Here is a 21,181-nt window from a genome sequence, read left to right as displayed (position 1 = left end):
ATACTTGTCTACATGTACATGTAATAATTAATCTTTGTTATTTAATTAATGCATATAAAAAACTTTTAAATCTTATTATTCATTATTAAAGGTCAATTTTCATCTATCAATTCATATCATATCTTAAGTTAAAACTATCAATTTCTCTAAATTTAGATTTTTTTTACTATTTATACCAATGGATAACTAATTAAGTTAAAACTCTATGATTAATGCATATAAGCAAAAAATAAATTTCTTCCTATTTATAATGAGTAATTATCTATCTTTTCAAATTCTTACTTTGTCATTAATATCATATTAATATAAAAGTTAATATAAAAAGTTTTACTTTTTTTTTAACCATAAGAAGATAATATTAAATAAAAAGGAGAACAAGAAACACAAGAGGGAGACCAAGGCAAAACCTCTTAAGAACAAAGCCTAAGCCTAGGGGTTCTTTCTTGCCTAACAAGTAATCCTTACTAATGTCCTTATGCACATAACTAAACCAAGATACCGTTTTGCTCTTAAACCCGATATTAGCCAGAAAATCCGCATAAAAATTGACTTCACGAAAAATGTGTGTGATCCTAAAATCAATGATGAGAGTGTAAGTCTAACACTAAGCCAACGAGATTTGATTTTCCACGACACCAAATTAATATTAGCAAAAGCCTTCACCACCAATTTACAATCTGTCTCAATCCAGATTTTAGTCCACTTCAACTGCATAGCTTTTTCAATCGCATAAACTGACACAGTGAACTTGGCCATAACCGGAGATCCATCACCAAGAAAAGCACTGAAACTTAGAATGTGGTTAGCTTGGGAATCACGAAAAATCCCTCCACAGGCTGACATAGAAGGAGACCCGATAGCCATGTCGTCAATATTACATTTAATCCAACCATTGAGAGGAGGGCACCTTATAACATCCATGGTAAGTAAAAGGCACACGAGGCTCCACAGAAACGCGCAAGCACTTAAGGAAGGAGAAACTTAGCATACAATCATCATTCTTCTTCTTAGTTAAATTTCCCACAAGTTTAGCTCTAACCATGATGTTAATATTGTAGTTCTTCCAATGTGTGCTTTTGTTTTCAAACCTCTGCAGATTACGCGCCTGCCAAATCAGGTAAAAAGTGTAAACCAAACTAGCCTTCACCACAACCCTAGCTTGGGGATTCCAGGCCTTCTTCAACACAAGGCAGCAGTCAGAGAAACAATTGATAGGCATGGGAAGTGATATAATTGCACTTAGCCAATTCCAAATGGAGACAGCAAACTGACACTCAAAGAACAGATGTGTAGAGGTTTCAATATGTCCACAACATAGAGAGTAATGCGAAGGGAAGAAGAAACCTCTTAGCTGTAAATTCTCATATGTGGGCATTTTGTTGTGTAGGAGTCTCCAGCAAATCATTGAATGAGCTGGGGCAGAGTCAATGTCCCAAGGGAAGGAATCCCATTTTTCAGTGACAGCATGTTTCAAGAAACTATAGGCATGTTTGATTGTGAGAATGCCATTTTCCAAATTCTTCCAAACCAAGGTATCCTCCTTGTCTAACTCAGAAATGTAAAATCCTGAAGTTGAAGCAAGTAGATTAGGCCTTGCAAGGAGAATGTTATCATGAAAAGTCCATTGGTTGTTCATCCAAAAGTCAGCCACCTTAGGAGTGAGGGTGGCATGAAATTTCTCAGGAATATTAAACTTACAAGCCAGAGGCTCTCCTGTCCAATCATCAAGCCAAAAATTCACTTTTTTGCCATTGCCTAGGGTCCAGCATGTGTTGTCCTTCACTATGTGATACTGCTCTTTGAAGCCTTTTCAAAGGGAAGATTTGATGTAATATTTGACCATCTTGCCATTTTTGAACATTCTACCAATTAACATATTAGACCAAGCTTTATCCTTGTTAAGAAACTGCCAGCAAAGGTAAAGGTTGGTGGCTTTGTTATAGTGATTCAAAGAGATGATACCAAGACCTCCTTCAGTTGTTTTACTGCAACACTTCTTCCAAGACACAATAACTAGCTTATTTTGATCCACATTTTCACTCCATATGAAATTCCTTGAGCTGGCTTCAATGCTTTTGATGACACTAGATGGCCAGTCATAAATGGCAATATTGTGCACCATCATGCTTTGGATTATAGTCTTCACCAATAGCACCCTGCCTGCCATAGAAAGGAGCTTGGCCTTCCAAGAAGCTACCTTCATCCTGATTTTACCTGCAAGAGAAAGAAAATGAATTGCTTTAGGTTTGCCTACAAAGATAGGAAATCCCAGATAAACAAAGGGAGGATAAGCTATGGTAAAACCAACTATCTCAGCAAGTCTGCAATGCCTTGCCAAAGAGAGTCCACCAGCATGAATAATGGACTTAGAACTGTTGCAAATCTGGCCAGAATTGATGTCATAGTCTTTTAGAAGAGAAGAAATAGAGTTAAGAGACTTAATGTCCCCTCTGTAGAAGATCATTATATCATCTGCAAAGAAGGTATGAGAAGGAACACAACAATTTCTGTTAGCTTGGATGAGATTCAACTTGTTGTTGGAGACAAGCTCAGTTAAGCCTCTACTGAGAACATCTTCAGCAAGGCAGAATAGGAGGGGTGAGAGAGGATCTCCTTGTCTCACCCCATTAGAGCACTTAAAATAACCAACAACTCTGTCATTAAAGCTTATAGAGAGAGATGCAGAGGCAAGAATAGTTTTAATCCATTGACATAATTTGTTATTAAATCCAAGCAGTCCAAGGTCTTGAGGATAAAGTCCCAGTTGAGGGTGTCAAAAGCTTTGGCTATATCTATTTTGAGAGTCACATTCCCACTAAAGCTTTTATTACCAAGAATGTTTATGACCTCAGAAGTGAGACAAATTCCATCCTTGATGTTTCTGCCAGCAATAAAATCTTTTTGCTCTTTAGAAATAAGAGAGGGAAGAATAGTAGCTAACCTGTCATATAGAATTTTGGAAATGATTTTAAATTTAAAGTTAGCCATAGCAATGGGCCTAAACTGATCAATGCTATTTACAAATCATGCTTCTTAGGGATCAACACAACATTGCTAGCATTGAAGTCAGGAAGAATCCAACCTTGCAAGAAAAATTGAGTAATAGCATTGATAACATCTACTTTGATGACATTCCAATAATGAACATAGAAAAAAAGCCCCAAATGTAAAAATTAAAATAACAATAAACTCTATTGGTCGTATTTTGTTAACGAATATCTAAGTAAAAAATTTAAACTTCATTATTTACCATTTATAATAAATAATTATTTATAATCCAAGTTTTTACTATAATTAATTTCCAATTCTAATTCTACATTAGTGTATATTAAAAAATTTGTTTACTACTTAGTGTCAAAGATTATATATCAGTACAGTTCTAACTAAATCAAAACATGCCAAATAATTTTTTTGATCATTTCAAATGTGATATCTAAATAGATAAATCGATCATGCTCATAAATAAATAAATAAATAAATAAATCTACCTATTGTGTTCTTCCATATTATTATTGAATGTCGTGCAAGTATTATACCTTACATTAGTAATTTAAACATGAAAGTCATACAAAAAATTATATAATAGGTGAATTTATATATTTATGAGAATTAAAAATTCCAAATAAAAATATAGATAAATTGTACATAAAAAACATAAAATTACATCAACAACATTACTTATAATGTCCTCAAAAAAACTTTCATATTACTTATAACATCCTCAAAAAACTTTCATAATAGTTGTATCAGCGTATAGAATCTGAAATATACACCAATTTTACTTCTACTAAAGTTTAAAGTAGCCATATTCTTCAAATAAAATAATGACCGGTGAAGTCCAAAGCAAGCATCTTAACTAACTTTCAGCAAGTTTTACATTGATTCCATCGACCTGGAAGAAAACATAAAAACAAATATTAACGAAACTTTAATTCTTTACAACCACTTCTTACTTGCTCCTCTCTCGATCTGCATACTTGAATTTCTAGGTACGTGGGTGTTAGCCTGTCGGATATAACTCAATCGATGCGGTTCGTCCCCTTCCTCCAGCCCCCCCTTCCAGCACTTCAGGATGACCCTTCGTACCCGTATTCAGAATTCTACCTCTGCGGATCTCCCCTCCTTCTCCAAAAGCTTTACGAATCAGACAGGGCAATTCCTTAATTTCACTTCAGAATCTGGTACTTCACCTGGGGTTAGGCTTTTCAACTGGGCCAAGGGGAGAATGAAAACTTTAACTTCGGAAGGAGGAATGGCAAGTAGAGTTCCCACTGCAGCAGTTTCCGAATCAGGGATGTGAAATTACTTTTGTCTCAAAATTAGACCCATTTGTTACCCTTTTTGGAATAGTTGGGACAGAAATGTAAGAAATAATAGGCTGCTCTTCAGATGCATTTAAATAAAATTATAAAAAAGCATAACACATTTTAACTAAATAGAATGAATATAGTACATGAAGACTACATGTATTGTGAAAAATAGATAGATCATTATAACAAATACATGGTGTATTTACCCACATGTCAACTCTTAATTAAGATGTGCATTTATGTCTAATTGAATAGCATACATAATTAAAAAACAAATTGGAAAATCATCAGAAGTCAAAACCATGGCCATTCATCTCTTCCTTTCTCTTAAGATCCACTCTTGAAAAGCAACAAATAAATGCAACATAAGGAGCCTTCTCATATCTAATTACTGCAGAAGACACATGGTAACTGATACAAAAATAATCTAACACAACAGTTGATTTATGTAGCATCAAAAAGGTTTTCTATAGTCGGTCCCCCGGTTCGAGCAAATAACTCCATAGAAGTACCAATAAATAACCATCAACAACCCTGCTAACCAACAATAATAACGATCAAACTGCCTAGCCACGCCGATACAAAAGCAGGTATTTCCAACACTGAAATCCATCGCCAAAATTGCATTCATGGAAGCCGATATATGGTTATTTTAAACGAATCTAAAAACGATGCTTACTACAACCTGCACTAAAAAAAAGAAAAACACGAGTTAGCAGAGTGACAGCGAAATTAGAAATCAAGGACAATATTGAAATTGAAACTAAAAGAAGATAAATTAGGGATTGAAAACAACAAATAACTCAAAAACAAAGAGATATTGGAAATAACGAAAAAATATTAGGGGTTAAGGTTTATCAATTTCATCTCTATAAATTAAAAGAGCAATAAACCATAAACCATACCTAAACAAAACATAAACATTAGGGATTTGCGAATCTGAGTGTGATAGTAGCCAAAGGATATGCAAAAAGCTTAATGGTGTGATAACATAAGAGATAGGATTTTATAGGAGATGTGTGATATTTGAAATCACCATAAACATGCTTATATTTGTTGGAGAATGAATCCATACATTGCATATGAGCACATGATATGAAAAATTTAACATTGAAAATAAAAGAAGCAATAAATAGCCGTACACAAAAATAATTAGTAGGGTTAACATTTTTAGTACTTGTTTTACCCCAAAAAAGATAATTGACCAATCAGAAAAAAGGACTCAACATCTCTAAAGATAAATATTGAGTTCTTCAATAAATTTATTTGGTCATAATAATTAATTAAATATTAAATAATAAAAATTAATTAAAGATATTAATAAAAACTATTCTATTATATTAATTCCCTTTTATAGCATAAATAAAAATAGCAGAATGCAAGAGAGGCTGACACGTGTCAAACTTGCCAAAAAACTCATCTTTCTTTTTTCTATTGTATGATATATATCACTATAATCAGTGTTTTACAAACCGGACCGGACATCAAACCGTTGAGGGTACTGGGTAACTAGTTTATTGGTCGAACCACTAGGTCACTGGTCGAATCGCGTGACTAAACCGGGTTAAATCAGATAACTCGGTTGAGTAGATCGGTCGTTATAACAAAATTATATAGGTATAAAACCTATCAAACCGGATGATTCAGTCTTTACAAAATATAATTATACTTAAATTTTTTGAAAATATCATATTATAAATTAATTTACAAGTTCATAATCTAAATTCAAATTTTAAACATAGGTATCACACATAATAAAATTGTACAAAATTACAAAGTATAATTGCAAACAAAGTTTAATCGCAATATAATCTAATTGAATAATCAATAACAAAATAATTCAATTGTCTACTAAATTTAATTTCAAGAAAGGAAAAATTGTTTCAATGTTGGGATCTCTTTCTTTAATATTAAAATCATTAATAACAAAATCGACCGAATCTACAACATTTTTTTTCTTTTATTTTTTATTTGTATTTTTCAGTAAAATAATCAAAACAACGTCATTTTAATTTTTTAAATTAAAAAATTAAAAAATGCAGTTAAACCGCTGGTTCAGAAAAACAGTCGGTTTTAGCGGTTTACACCAGTTTTGACCGGTTCACACCGGTTCAATGACATATCCGATACAGCTATTGAACCATATCGGTTATCTGACCGTAATAAATATTAGCCTAATAAATATTTAAATCAACACCTTATTTTTATAATCAAGATATAATAATAATAATAATAATAATATTAGCCTAATAAATATTTAAATCAACATCTTATTTTTATATATATAAGTGATAATAATAATAATAATATAGATATTTATTTATTTATCATTTTATTATTTTTTATGATATAAAAAAAAATAATTTCATAAACTAATTTTCAAATACAATTTTATAGTTAAAAAAATTCATTTTATAAACAAAATTTCCAAAACAATTTTAAAGTTAAAAATCATTTTATCAATAAATAATTTTTATCATAATTAGTTATTAAAATAATTTTTATATTTGTAATTTTTATTTATTATTTTGAAAAACTATGTAATTTAAAATTTATATTAAATAATAAATAAAGTAGTAAATAATTTTATTCGTACTTGATCTCTTTTATTTTAAATTTCTGTTGAATAATTATTAATGTATTTATTTTTATATAATCATGTATTAGTTATAATTTTAGTAATTATTAATATAAAATTTATAAAAAAAATAATAAATTTTTTTATGAATTTTATTTTTATATTTATAATAGGAATTAGAATAGAAATATGAATAGTATAATTATCATTATTATTTCGTAACTTATAAATTATATCAATTTTAAGATATCCGAATTAATCAATATTTCAAAATTTTCAATTTTTTAAGAATTTTTTCGGATATGCAAATCCGAAAAAACCTCTGACAATTTTTTTGGGGTTTTTTCGGATATGTATATCCGAATTAACCAAAATTCTAATTTTTTGGGGTGTTTTCGGAGATGTATCCCTGAATTAACCAAAATCATAATTTTTTTTGATGTTTTTAGAGATACATCTCTTAAGGATATTTTGAGATTTTGAACATGAATTTTCACTACATAGAAATCTATAAAGAAATTGTCTAAATCTTAGGGATAATTTTAGAAGAGTTGGCTATAAAAGATGGGCCCGAAAATTCCGCAAAAAGCTCAAATCTATCACGGACCAAGTTGAATTGGGTCTGATAGCCCGTTCTACTAAATTTTAGTTGAGGTCCAAGTTTTGGGATTGATTATTACACCATATATATTTGCATATCATATAATAACTTGATTTTGATGATTACACCATATAAATTTGTATATCATATAATAACTTGTATTTTTTTTTAAATTATCTTTGGGAAACGTCTTTATTTTTAATTGGATTCGTTTGAATATATGTCAAATTCCTTTAGGCTATGTTTGGGAGTTTGGAGGGGAGGGGAGGGGAGGGGAAGGCTTTCGAAAACGAATTTTTAAAAAAATATAGAAAAATATTTGACATTTTTTGAAAAATTGATTTTGTTTAGAATGATAAAAGAGTTATTATCATTACAAAATTTTTAATTTTCAAAATAGTATAACAACCTAAAAGATATTTGAATAATTTATGTAAGCCCTCCAAAACCCTCTAAAACCCTCCTTCAATATAATTTTTGAGTTCCCTCATTTTATGGGGTTTTTGGTGTTATGAATAAAACCAAACCCTCCAAAACCCTCCTACCCAAAATCATTTTATTCTTTTCACCTAATTCTTCCTATTTTCCAAAACCCCCTCCCTTCCCCTCCAAACTCCCAAACATAACTAGTAAAGTCAAATGAACAAGAAAGACTAATGGGTGTATCTAGAAATTAGTTTGGAAAAACTCCTTTTACTACCAAATGAAAAACAAAAGATATTGTGTTCGTCAGAAAGTTATTTTTATAATGAAAGTTATCTTCTAAACACTATTTAAAAAATAATTTTCAAATACACCTTTTTCACTTTTACTACATGAGACCAAAAGAACGTCAATATAAAGGTGCGGCCAAAATATAATCACTAACTTACTTTAAATTATAGTTTATGGCATATATATTAGATATAATTAAACCTTTTAAGAATTCCTTAAAAAACCCTAAGCATTTCCTTTAGAGTGTGTTTGGATGAAGCATTTTAATGAGGGAAAGTAATTTTTTGAGGGAATTTAAAATGATTTGACCAAAATCCATTGTTTGGATACAAAAATGAAGAATTGTTAAAATGATGAAAATTTATGAAGTATTTCATCTAAGTTAAATTTAATCATTTTGAAATGACACTAAAAATCAAAGAATTTGAAATTCCTCTCATGTTTCATAGAATGTATTTGTTATTATTATTTCTTCAAATTTTACAAATTGGTCCTCATATTTTCCAAAATTATAAAATTGACCCCAAAAAGTTCAAAAAATTGCAAATTGGTCCTTAATAATTTTTGAAATTTACAATTTGATAACACGAAAACGTATCACATATTTGGCTTGATTTACATACATTATTTCCCTATTTTATCTTAATTATGTTGCTTTATATTGGTATTATGCTGGTATTTTCATTGTTTTAGGTTTTATGTTCGTTTTGAGGACTATTTGTGAAAAGGAAAGAAATGGAGCTAAAATCACTACTATTTGTGCCTAAAAGATGAAAAATAGTGCTGAAATGAAAAGGGGGTGCAAATAAGGCTCAACCATGCTAAAGGAGACCCAAAGGCCCAAAGACACAAAGTCAGCCCACGAAGTAATAAATTGTGCGTGGCCCAAATCACACAAGCAAGTGGAGACGCACGTCTCCAACGATCCATGCCACGTCACCAATGAGGAGACGCACGTCTCCAAGCCCTCCTACATTTCCTCCACTTGAGACGCACGTCTCAAGTCGTGTGCTGGGTCACCCTGAAGAAGTGGAGACGCACGTCTCCAAGGAGTTCCCTATTTCCACGCATTCCAACGGCAGAAGCTCCCCTATAAATAGAAGCAGTCACATCAGTTCTCGGTGTGCAATTTCCGGCCAACGAAGTGCTGCCGGAATTGTACCGTGCTTATTATTTTCTTCCTGCTTTCATTCAAATAGTTTATTTTCTCACAACAATTTCTACACCGGAAATTGTTGTGAACCTTTTATAAATCTACCCTTACGTTAGATTTATCGCTTTTACTTCCTTGTTTTAATTACCGTTTAAATTCTGAAGAACGATCCAGCCAACTTGTGGTGGAAGTTCAGTACTCGAAGATTCAATTGCAATTTACATTATTCAGGTTTATTATTTACCGCCTTCATTTATATTTATTTGCATGATATATTATATGCCAATTAATATGCCTATCATTATGAACCAATTTTATTTATGCATGTTTAACCATATTAATATGTCTGGCTAATTTATTTAGATGTCAGTATGTAAAATAATTTAACCGTAGGGATCCGAAATAAATTGGCTTAATTATGGTTGATTAAATATCACTTGTTTTTGGTTTGTATGCCTAATTTAATCAGTAAGTCTTAAAACCAATAGAGCGAAAGTTTGAGGGCTTAAGACGGTCAAAGGTTAAAATCAATAGAGCGAAAGTTTGAGATCTTTAACTGGATAGTAGACATAGGACATTGGTTTTAAGGATGGCGAAAGCGTATTAGAACTAATTAGAACTTATTTACTTTCAAAAAGTGTTTTTATACCCGCGCGGGATGGCGAAAGCGTACGTTAGGGATATTAGCATGTTCCGAGTCAACAGAGCGAGAGTTTGAGATTAGGAGATTTAAGTAGATAACGACTTCATAAAACAAGCATTTTATTAACTATGTTGTTTTCAAAAAGCGTTTCTAAATCTGGTGGGATGGCGAAAGCGTACATTAAGAGTTAGGATCGTAGTCTGAATCAATAGAGCGAGAGTTTGAGAGGAGGACTTTTAAATAACATAGTTAGTAAAGATCTTTGATTTAATTAGAATCTGGCCAATGGAACTTCGGATCACCTAAGTTAGATGAAATACATACTGATATCCGCTTGTTATTATATTTTACCTAGATTTAAGATTTTAGTTTCCCCATTTATAAAAAACCCAAATATCATTAGCCTTAGCTTTACATAGTAACTTTAGATAACGGTAGGTCGATTTATAGTCCCTGTGGATTCGATATCTTTTAAAACTACACGACACGACTGTGCACTTGCAGTTATCCCGACTAATAGACACGTAAAGTCGCGATCAAGTTTTTGGCGCCGTTGCCAGGGACTATTCAAGTCGATATCGTAACTCGCTGTTACACCGTAGAGACTAAGGCATTTTTTTTTTCTTTCTTTTCATTTACTACTATGTATCACCCAAACTTTTTCTATAACCCCCACTCCCAGTATTTCGAGGAATCACCTGGATCCTATAAATCCGATCTCGAAATACTATTGGAGAATTTCAATGCTGCGCCACCAATTCATTCTCACCCAAATTACCTCTGCAACTCCCAATCTCAACATTTCGAGGAACCACAAGAAACCTACAATCCAAACCTCGAAACATTAATTGGGGATTACAATTCGACACTAGCTTATCCTCAACCGAATTCCCTCTACAATCACCAATCCCAACATTTTGAGGAACCACAAGAATTTTATAATCCCAACCATACCTATCCTCAACCGAATTTCCTCTACGATCACCATAATCAATATTTTGAGGAGTCTCCAGAACCCCATAAATCCGACCTCGAAATAATAATGGAAAATTTTAACGAAACATCTATGATGACAAGGAACTTTGTGGAAACACAAAATGCGACGCTAACCTACTTCGAGGAACCACAAGAATCCTATAACTCTAACCTTGAAGCATCAATAGAGGATTTCAATGCAACGCAAACTTATCATCAACCAAATTTCCTCTACGATCACCATGCCCAACATTTTGAGGAGTCTAAAGATTATCCTAAATCCAACCTCGAAATCATAATGGAGGAATTCATTGAAGCACAAACTCTCTCTAGGCTAGAATCTATGATGACGAAGCACTTTGAGGAAACGCAAAATGGAACGCAAGATCCCTTTGAAGAACCTCAAGAATCCCATAATTTTAACTTCGAAACATCAATGGAGGATCCCGACGAGACGCTAACTCACTCTAGATTAGAAGCCATGATGGAGCACTTTGTAGAGACACAAACCGTCCAAAACCAAGAGTTTATCAAACAAAGTCTTCAAAACAATGAAACCCTTAGGCAACTGACCACTATGGTTGAGTCCCTCGCAACTCACAACATGGCATTAGAGACTCAAATCTCCCAACTTGAACAAAAGCCATTAGGAGACTTACTTGAGGAGTATATTGACACAACCATTAGTGAAGAACAAATTGAAATTCATGAGGAGAGTGATAATGAGATTGAGGAGAGTGATTATCAGATTGAGAAGAGTGATAATGTGGTTGAGAAGAGTTCTAGCGAGAAAAGAGTGGAGATTGAGAAAAATCCACCAACACCAACTGAAAGGGAGGTTGTAGAAGAGGTAGAGAAGGAAACACCTATTGTTATTCCTCTTCTCTATACCCCACCGATTTCTTTCCCGCAAAGTTTTGTGGAAGCTAAGGTAGACTCCAAATCCATAATGTATGTGAAGATATTGGAAAATATCCACACTAATGCACCCTTATTTGAAGTCTTGCATAAAAAGAGAAATTTAGACGACCATGAAACTAAGGATATCATTAGTGATAAGAGGGTAAGGTTAATCTTTGAGGTGGTGGATAATATCACTAAGCCCGAACTTGAAAAGCTGATACTTAGGATCGACCCAGAACCGCCACCACGATTTCAAAAGAATGAACCACCCCACAGAAGAAAGAAAAGAAAAGGTGAGGGATATGTGAGATGGCTTGATAAGTGGCCATGGAAAATGAGGTTTGCTAAAAGTTTAACCGAGGATTCATTCTCGAGAGAACCACCTTGAGTGCTTGCACTCTTAAGCCGTCGAGCTATCGACGTTAAACAAAGCGCTGTGTGGGAGGCAACCCACGAGTTTTCAGTTTAATGTTTTCCTTTTTATCGTTTGAATTTGCAGATAATAAAGATATGGATCGCCTGTCACGTCTCGATCATATCTAGGCGAAAAACCTATAGATGATCATCTCAAAGATGAGAGGGTCTCCACGCACATTCCTACGAGTGTTGCTGCTGGTGGTGACATAAATTGATGAGTATGATAAGAGAAGGTATTTCCTCCGGACGCGGAGTGGATTTGGTCGTGATAGCCCGCCGGTAGCATCCATACAGGTTCTGTTTTTCCTTCTCCACTTTGGATCGAAACATTGAGGACAATGTTTGGTTTAAGTGTGGGGGAGAAGCTTTACCGCTTTCATTTGTTTCTTTATTGTTTTCTAGTTATGTAGTCAAGTATTTATATATGATTTTCTGTTGTTATCAAATTCCCCAAAAATTTGAAAAATTTCAACCTCCAACAAAAATTTGAATTTTGACGCATGGCATACACACTCTGAAAGTATATAGGTTGTCACATTTTAGGCATTGTTAGAAAGACTTGGAGATGTTTCAACAACATCGATACCGTCTTGACACCCTAAACCTCCTCATTATGTGATATCAATTTGGATGCCCATTATGCCGAGACCTTAGGCTCAAGTTTTCAAAGTAGCTCTTAAGTAGTTTATATTAGCAGTCGGCACCATCTTAAGCACAAACTACGTAGGGAGTCGATGAATATAAGTGAATGATCCTGTTTTTAATATATAAATGTTTTGATTGAAAAATAACCTTCTAAGTTAGGTGACCCTCACCCGGTCATTTAGCCCAACGGTTGTTAAGCCAATAAGGATTTAATAATTAGCACCCACTGTTGGTTGGCCTAGAGGTCACTGGTACTGGGCTTGGTAGGGTGGACTACGGTCCGATCCCCCGCAACCGCAGTTGGGAAAGATGGGGCTTCGCCATTTAAAAAAACCAGAACCCCGTGCTAAAGAAAAGAAAAGGATCATAGTCGCTAACCGATTTCCCCTACTATGTGAGTGTACGGATAACGGGCTTAATGTGATTGCGCTTGAATGAAAAGGAGCGAAAGAAAAACGAGAGATATAGGTTGAGTTATAATGGCATAATTCGAATTGGTTTGTATAAGGAGGGAGTTTTTGAACATTGTGTCGTTACGGTATCCTTGGTGTTGATATCTATTACCTATCGATGTAACATTTGCCTAACACAAATATGATTAGGAGTTGTGTCATGCCCTTGTTTCGAATCTTGCTTAATCATTTTCTTTTACCGTGTGGTTGATTGCTTGAGGACAAGCAATGGTTTAAGTGTGGGGGTATTTGATAACACGAAAACGTATCACATATTTGGCTTGATTTACATACATTATTTCCCTATTTTATCTTAATTATGTTGCTTTATATTGGTATTATGCTGGTATTTTCATTGTTTTAGGTTTTATGTTCGTTTTGAGGACTATTTGTGAAAAGGAAAGAAATGGAGCTAAAATCACTACTATTTGTGCCTAAAAGATGAAAAATAGTGCTGAAATGAAAAGGGGGTGCAAATAAGGCTCAACCATGCTAAAGGAGACCCAAAGGCCCAAAGACACAAAGTCAGCCCACGAAGTAATAAATTGTGCGTGGCCCAAATCACACAAGCAAGTGGAGACGCACGTCTCCAACGATCCATGCCACGTCACCAATGAGGAGACGCACGTCTCCAAGCCCTCCTACATTTCCTCCACTTGAGACGCACGTCTCAAGTCGTGTGCTGGGTCACCCTGAAGAAGTGGAGACGCACGTCTCCAAGGAGTTCCCTATTTCCACGCATTCCAACGGCAGAAGCTCCCCTATAAATAGAAGCAGTCACATCAGTTCTCGGTGTGCAATTTCCGGCCAACGAAGTGCTGCCGGAATTGTACCGTGCTTATTATTTTCTTCCTGCTTTCATTCAAATAGTTTATTTTCTCACAACAATTTCTACACCGGAAATTGTTGTGAACCTTTTATAAATCTACCCTTACGTTAGATTTATCGCTTTTACTTCCTTGTTTTAATTACCGTTTAAATTCTGAAGAACGATCCAGCCAACTTGTGGTGGAAGTTCAGTACTCGAAGATTCAATTGCAATTTACATTATTCAGGTTTATTATTTACCGCCTTCATTTATATTTATTTGCATGATATATTATATGCCAATTAATATGCCTATCATTATGAACCAATTTTATTTATGCATGTTTAACCATATTAATATGTCTGGCTAATTTATTTAGATGTCAGTATGTAAAATAATTTAACCGTAGGGATCCGAAATAAATTGGCTTAATTATGGTTGATTAAATATCACTTGTTTTTGGTTTGTATGCCTAATTTAATCAGTAAGTCTTAAAACCAATAGAGCGAAAGTTTGAGGGCTTAAGACGGTCAAAGGTTAAAATCAATAGAGCGAAAGTTTGAGATCTTTAACTGGATAGTAGACATAGGACATTGGTTTTAAGGATGGCGAAAGCGTATTAGAACTAATTAGAACTTATTTACTTTCAAAAAGTGTTTTTATACCCGCGCGGGATGGCGAAAGCGTACGTTAGGGATATTAGCATGTTCCGAGTCAACAGAGCGAGAGTTTGAGATTAGGAGATTTAAGTAGATAACGACTTCATAAAACAAGCATTTTATTAACTATGTTGTTTTCAAAAAGCGTTTCTAAATCTGGTGGGATGGCGAAAGCGTACATTAAGAGTTAGGATCGTAGTCTGAATCAATAGAGCGAGAGTTTGAGAGGAGGACTTTTAAATAACATAGTTAGTAAAGATCTTTGATTTAATTAGAATCTGGCCAATGGAACTTCGGATCACCTAAGTTAGATGAAATACATACTGATATCCGCTTGTTATTATATTTTACCTAGATTTAAGATTTTAGTTTCCCCATTTATAAAAAACCCAAATATCATTAGCCTTAGCTTTACATAGTAACTTTAGATAACGGTAGGTCGATTTATAGTCCCTGTGGATTCGATATCTTTTAAAACTACACGACACGACTGTGCACTTGCAGTTATCCCGACTAATAGACACGTAAAGTCGCGATCACAATTTGGTCCTTCAAATTTTTAAAAATTGCAAATTAGTCCCTACTTTTTTATTTTTTAATTTGGTACAAAAAATTTAAATTTTATAAAAAATGACACCAAAAGTCTAACAATGAATTATCTTAATACTCCATCCAAACAAAATAATTTAAAAATGAATGGATTTGAATTATTAAAATTTCAAATTACCCCATCCAAACACACTCTTATACTAGTGAAAAATCAAAACTATTCCTAAACTTCAGAAATGTATCTCTGGACGTACCACAAACATATTCGTTTTTGAGCCAGATTATAAGACTATGCCAAAAAAAAATACAAAAATGCATTTATGTGGAGTTTAAGAATATACATCTCTAGAGCCAGTTTTAATAAAAAAGGCTTCATACCTTTGTCTTTCCTCACTTCTCAAAATACACTATCAAAATCCAAACTCTCCAAACCCCTAAACTCCCCAACTCTCTCAACTCACTTTAAAATTCCTACCATCAACATTCAATCGATCAAACAATTCTCTCAATATCAAACTAAAATCACATTTGGTAAAAAAAATTATTTTCCTATACTTTTTAATTTCTATACATTTGTAGAAATTGCGTATTAGGTTATGTAATAGATAACTTAGATATGTTATTTAAATGAGCAGTGTGTATGATAGATAGTTTAAATGATTAATGCATTACTTTGGATGTTGGAATGGGCTGCATTCCGCCATATTCGTGATTTTTAGTTACAAAAATTTACGAATATGCATCTCTTGATTATATGGAGGAGATGCCGAGGGCTGCCATATATCTCCCCCATAGAGGGAATCAAGATGTGCTTTCGTTCCGGGTGTATCTTGATCGAACTGTTCATGATGACATCCTATGGACGTCGTTCGAGGACGACAAAGAGATTATTTCATTCGACTCCATCTCTTTGTACTCCAGGTGGCTGACATGTGGGACCGACACTATGGTCAGGTATCTGCCGGAGCGATGCATGTGGTAGTTTGGCTATGTCAAGACCATACCCAAATCTCTATCTCAAGCTGCTCCCGACACCATTTTTCAATGGGATCTCAATGATATCTTTGAGGATTGGGAGCATCATTTGGTGCCACAGGACTACCAGTTGATGCATGCATCTAGCAGTTGGCATTGTGTAAAGGGATACATTACATGGTTCTACACAATGTCGCACCCTATAATGACACTGGATGCTCCTGGACGTCCATCTAAGCTAGCTCATGAGGAGATTTTGGAGAACCAATAGATTGAGGATGACCATGCCACTGATATCTTGCCGATCTGTCAGCGGATACAAGCGAATGGGCAGGATGTTTTGGACTTATGGATCATTGAGAGGGGATGACCCGAGGCGCTGGCCATCATGGAGAGGGTGGTTAGTGAGGCAGCGACTGCGGTGGAATACAGAAAGCAGGGGAGAGACCAGAGGTGAGGATTATGCATACGAAGTAGACTATTTTTATTTTTTATTCCAGAATAATTTATGAACAATTTATGTATTATATTTTGCTATTTTCAAAACAACATTTTGTGCTTGTTATCACTTTTTATTTCTTATCATATTATCGTTTAAATCTAATTCCATATCGAAACTTTGTTGAATTTAAAAAAAATTACTGTCAGGAGTGATTTAAGAGTTCTCCGAAACATATTTCTCACGCATTAAAGGTGACTTATGAGATGTATTTCTGAAAAAATAATTTTTGTGGTGCGTTCGGAGATGTATATACGAAGAACATTTTAAAAAATTTCAAAATTTTTTCACTCCTATAAGGCGGAAATTTTTTTCCCAAAAGAATCATGGAGTTTTTTACACCATGCATATAGTTTTTTTTTTCCTGTTTATGTTTTCAATTAAAAAGAAAAGAAAATATAATAGCAGCATTGTTATATATCGTAGTCACTACCTAAATGATGATCCATGAAAATTGAAAGCAATAGTTCGGGAAAAATGGAGAAAGAACACAAAGAACAACACTATCTAACAATTTGTCTTACTTTTTTGTAACAACAATTTTCCTTAATATTAATAAACAATATTATGATAGGAATCGCCTAGATCCATATTTTGGCTTATTATACTCAAAATAGAAAAACGCCATTAAATATTTGTCTCTAAATTTCAAAGACTAGCCACGAATGCAAAGAAAATATGTGGACTTGATTGTACTTAGAGTTATCATATACATTAACATTATATCATACAATGTGTTAGCCTCATCACCATCTACATGGAAAGATAAGATCAATAGATTTCATGCATAATCGAACGTGGCATATTTATTAATTCCCTCTGAATGTGACTGCTATTCAACTCTCTTTCTGAATTTCAACCATGGAAGAAACCAAGAGTCCACAATTTATGCTGAGAATGAAAAAGATGTACTACAAATTGCATGCATCGTCCTTGAAGGATTTGAACTAGCGGTTATAGTAAATTGCCTCTGCCTTATGCCAAAAGTAATCTAATTTATTAAATGCTACCATCACTCTCTACCAACTATTACTCACTCAGCTAACTCCTATCCTATGAACTACATATATAAGCAACCGTATTTATTCTTCATATGGTGGATATCTCTATCTAATTAATGAATACTAGCATGTTGGAGTATTATATGTATATATATAATATTAATGTAGGGTATGTAGACATTATATGTTGAATGTTCAAGAGGAATTGAGAAGCAGCAAAATGATAGTGGTTCTTCTGGACGTGGTGGGCTTCAAACTACGTAGTTAGAAGGAAAAAAGTATTGGATATGATGATCTTGAAACTTGAAAGAAAGTGATATGAAGAAACAAGTTGTGATGGATTGTGTATACATATACGCGCGTATTCTAGACGTACTTTTAACATTTTTATATATTTTTGTCGTTTAGTGTTATTTGAATATTCTTTTAATATTGAATCATAATCGAGCTCATCAACATTTTATAGAATGAAAATAAATATAAGTAGTAACTAGTAATATGTTAATTTTTCAAAATAATATATCGTTAAAACATATGTTCAAGTTGTTAGTCTAGACAAGACTAGATTATTTTAAATAAATAAAAATTAACATTTTTTTTATAAATTTATTTAATTAAAGATTGAAAATTTCTTTACCCACCTCTCTATGGGGTCACCCCAGCGAAAACCCCATTTTACCCCGCTTCGGAAATGTATTTCCGGAATATTTTTTTTCTAAATTTTTCCAGACTTCGGAAGTGCATTTCCGAAAAAATCCCAAAAATTGAGATTTTGACTAATTCGAAGATGCATCTCCGAAACAACAAAAAAAATCTAAAAAAATCCCAAAAATTAATTTTAGAATATTAATTAATTCACATATCATAAATTTGATATAATTTATGAGTAATGAATAATAATAATTATATATTTTGATATAATTTATTAGTTATGAATAATAGTTATTATATATTTCTATCCTGATTCATCTTTTAAAATTTAAAATAATTTTAATTAAAAAAATTAAAATAATTTCACTTACAAAATAAATTATAATTTTTTATTTATATATTTATAATAATTGTTATATATTTATAAAAAAATTAAAAAAATGAGTGTTTTAATTTATATATTTATATAATAATTATAAAAATTAAAAAAATGAGTGTTTTAATTTATAATAATTATTATATATTTATATATTTATATAATAATTATTATATATTTATATATTATATATTTATATATTTCACTTATAAAATTAATAATTATGATTATATATTTATATATTTCTATTCTGATTCATAATTAAAAATGAGTTATAATTTTTTATTTAGTTTAAAAAAATAAAAAAAAAGATTTTGTCTTAATTTTATTTAATGAATAAATTTTATATTTAAATTCATATAATTTAAAATTTACTTATGAAATTAAGATGTTTTTTTATTTATATAAGTTAGTAAAATAATTTTAAACTTTAAAATTGTTTAGGAAATTTTGATTCACCTTGATTTTATTGATTCACCTTCATTTTATTGATTCACTTTCATTTTATACCTATTAATTGTATTGATTCACCTTGATTTTAATTTTTTAATAATTATTGAATTCTTTCGAAAGTGTATATCCGAAACATTCCAAGACCAATTTGGTCTTGGAATATTTCAGATATGCATCTCCGAAAACACCCCCTCTCCCAAAAAGGGGTTTTCGGAAATGCATCTCGGAAAACTCAAAAAAGGGGGTGCATTTCCGAAAACACATTTTTTTCGTGTTTTCGGAAGTGCATTTCCGAAAACACATTTTTTTTCAATAAAAGTACATTTTCAGAAATGTATTTCCGAAACAAGGGGTATTTTGAGAATTTCGCCTGGTGTGACCAAAAAGGTTAGGAGGTTTGTTAAGAAATTTCCTAAAGATTTCATTTTTCAAGCCACTACATCTTTTACAACTGACAAACGGGTTTATTAATCTTCAAAAGCTGGATTGTGTAGTGTCTTAGTTGGTGGTAACAAAAGTTTAGGAGTGGATGATTTCAACTTTCTACTTCCTAAAAAGGTTATGAAATTTGTTTAGAGAAGATTTAAGCTTATATTTGAACAATTCCATTGTTTTGCATCTCTATCGTGTAGTTTTGTATTATATTTTGTGACTATGATTCTTAAGGTGAATTTTTCATTTTATTTAAGAGACTTTAGCCAATTTTTTTGTTGGTTCTTGTACAAACTTCTGGTTAAGGTGTTAACTATTAAACTTAAAGCAATGATGGATAAGCTCATTTTCACTAATTAATCGGTTTTTTAAAAATAGAGAATGTTGGTTGATGGAGGGATAACTGTCAATGAGATGGTTCATTTTAGGGGTGACAAATGGGCATGTCTTCCCTGCAAATGACCGCAAAAAGTGGGACAAGGTGGACATAGTTAAGGATGCGGATCTAAAATCATGATCCACCCCGCAAAAAAGTGACAGCAGGATGGGGAATGCCCGTGGACTTTGAACCTTTTCGGCCTAAAAATATAAAATTTTATGTTAATGCACGTGCCTGCAAAAGTCCGAAAAAAATAGAGCGGAGCAGGACTTGCATATTAGAGATTGCGAGCCTATATTCTTGGTCCGCCCCACAAGAAAGTGAGGGCAAAACAGACATGTTTAACGGGCCGGACCCGTTTTGCCACCCTAGTCCATTTGGCTAAGAAATCTAAGAGAGTTTGTCTCATTTTTAAAGTTAATTTTGAGAAAGCGTATGATTCAGTTAGTTGGAGCTTTTTGGATTATATGCTTATCATATTCGAATTTGGTGAATAATGAAAGTCTCTGATGAGAGTTTGTGGTAATCTTGCAATGCTAGTAAATTGATCTCCAACTCAAGAGATCAACATCAAAAAGGGTTTAAAAAGAGGGGATCATTTATCTCTCTTTCTTTTTCTTCTTGTGGATGAGGGGCTAAGTAGTTTAGTCACTAGAGTTGAAGAGATATGTCTTTACTTTAGATTTAAGGAGTGCGCATTTGGGGTTGGTGGCACTACTACAAAATATACCTTTGGTAACATCATAGTAGTACGACCATTTGTCAACTATAGTAATATCTCATTTTTACTTGCTTAATTTTTTTTATTTTATTAAAAGACTTTTCATCACGGTTCCTAATAACAATCGTGGTGATAAATTAAGGGTTACAAGCTTAGAATCCCAACATCAACATTTTTTTAAAATATTTTTTCTATAAAAAAAGCATGTGTTCCTTAACTTGTATTATGATCTAAAAATTAAAAAACAATTAACTATAGTTGTTTTTATCAATCGTAATTATATGTAG

The 21,181-nt window shown here is 32.8% G+C and overlaps 1 protein-coding gene across 1 annotated transcript in view; it reads right to left on the bottom strand.

Annotated features, from left to right (window-relative positions):
- Positions 1-880: 880 nt before the first annotated feature.
- Positions 881-21,181, bottom strand: part of LOC131630489 (uncharacterized) — a 36,424-nt gene continuing 16,123 nt past the window's right edge. The window contains exons 2-6 of the mRNA XM_058901264.1: positions 3,862-3,892; positions 3,022-3,082; positions 2,713-2,941; positions 1,867-2,635; positions 881-1,713 (exon numbers count right to left, since the gene is read on the bottom strand). Of these exons, the coding sequence (XP_058757247.1) occupies positions 881-1,713; positions 1,867-2,635; positions 2,713-2,941; positions 3,022-3,082; positions 3,862-3,892 (1,923 nt within the window). The remainder of the gene's footprint in view (positions 1,714-1,866; positions 2,636-2,712; positions 2,942-3,021; positions 3,083-3,861; positions 3,893-21,181) is intronic.

The sequence above is a fragment of the Vicia villosa genome, unplaced genomic scaffold (assembly GCF_029867415.1).
Source record: "Vicia villosa cultivar HV-30 ecotype Madison, WI unplaced genomic scaffold, Vvil1.0 ctg.000685F_1_1, whole genome shotgun sequence".
In the NCBI taxonomy this organism is placed as follows: domain Eukaryota; kingdom Viridiplantae; phylum Streptophyta; class Magnoliopsida; order Fabales; family Fabaceae; genus Vicia; species Vicia villosa.
This window is presented reverse-complemented; position numbering and strand designations above follow the sequence as displayed.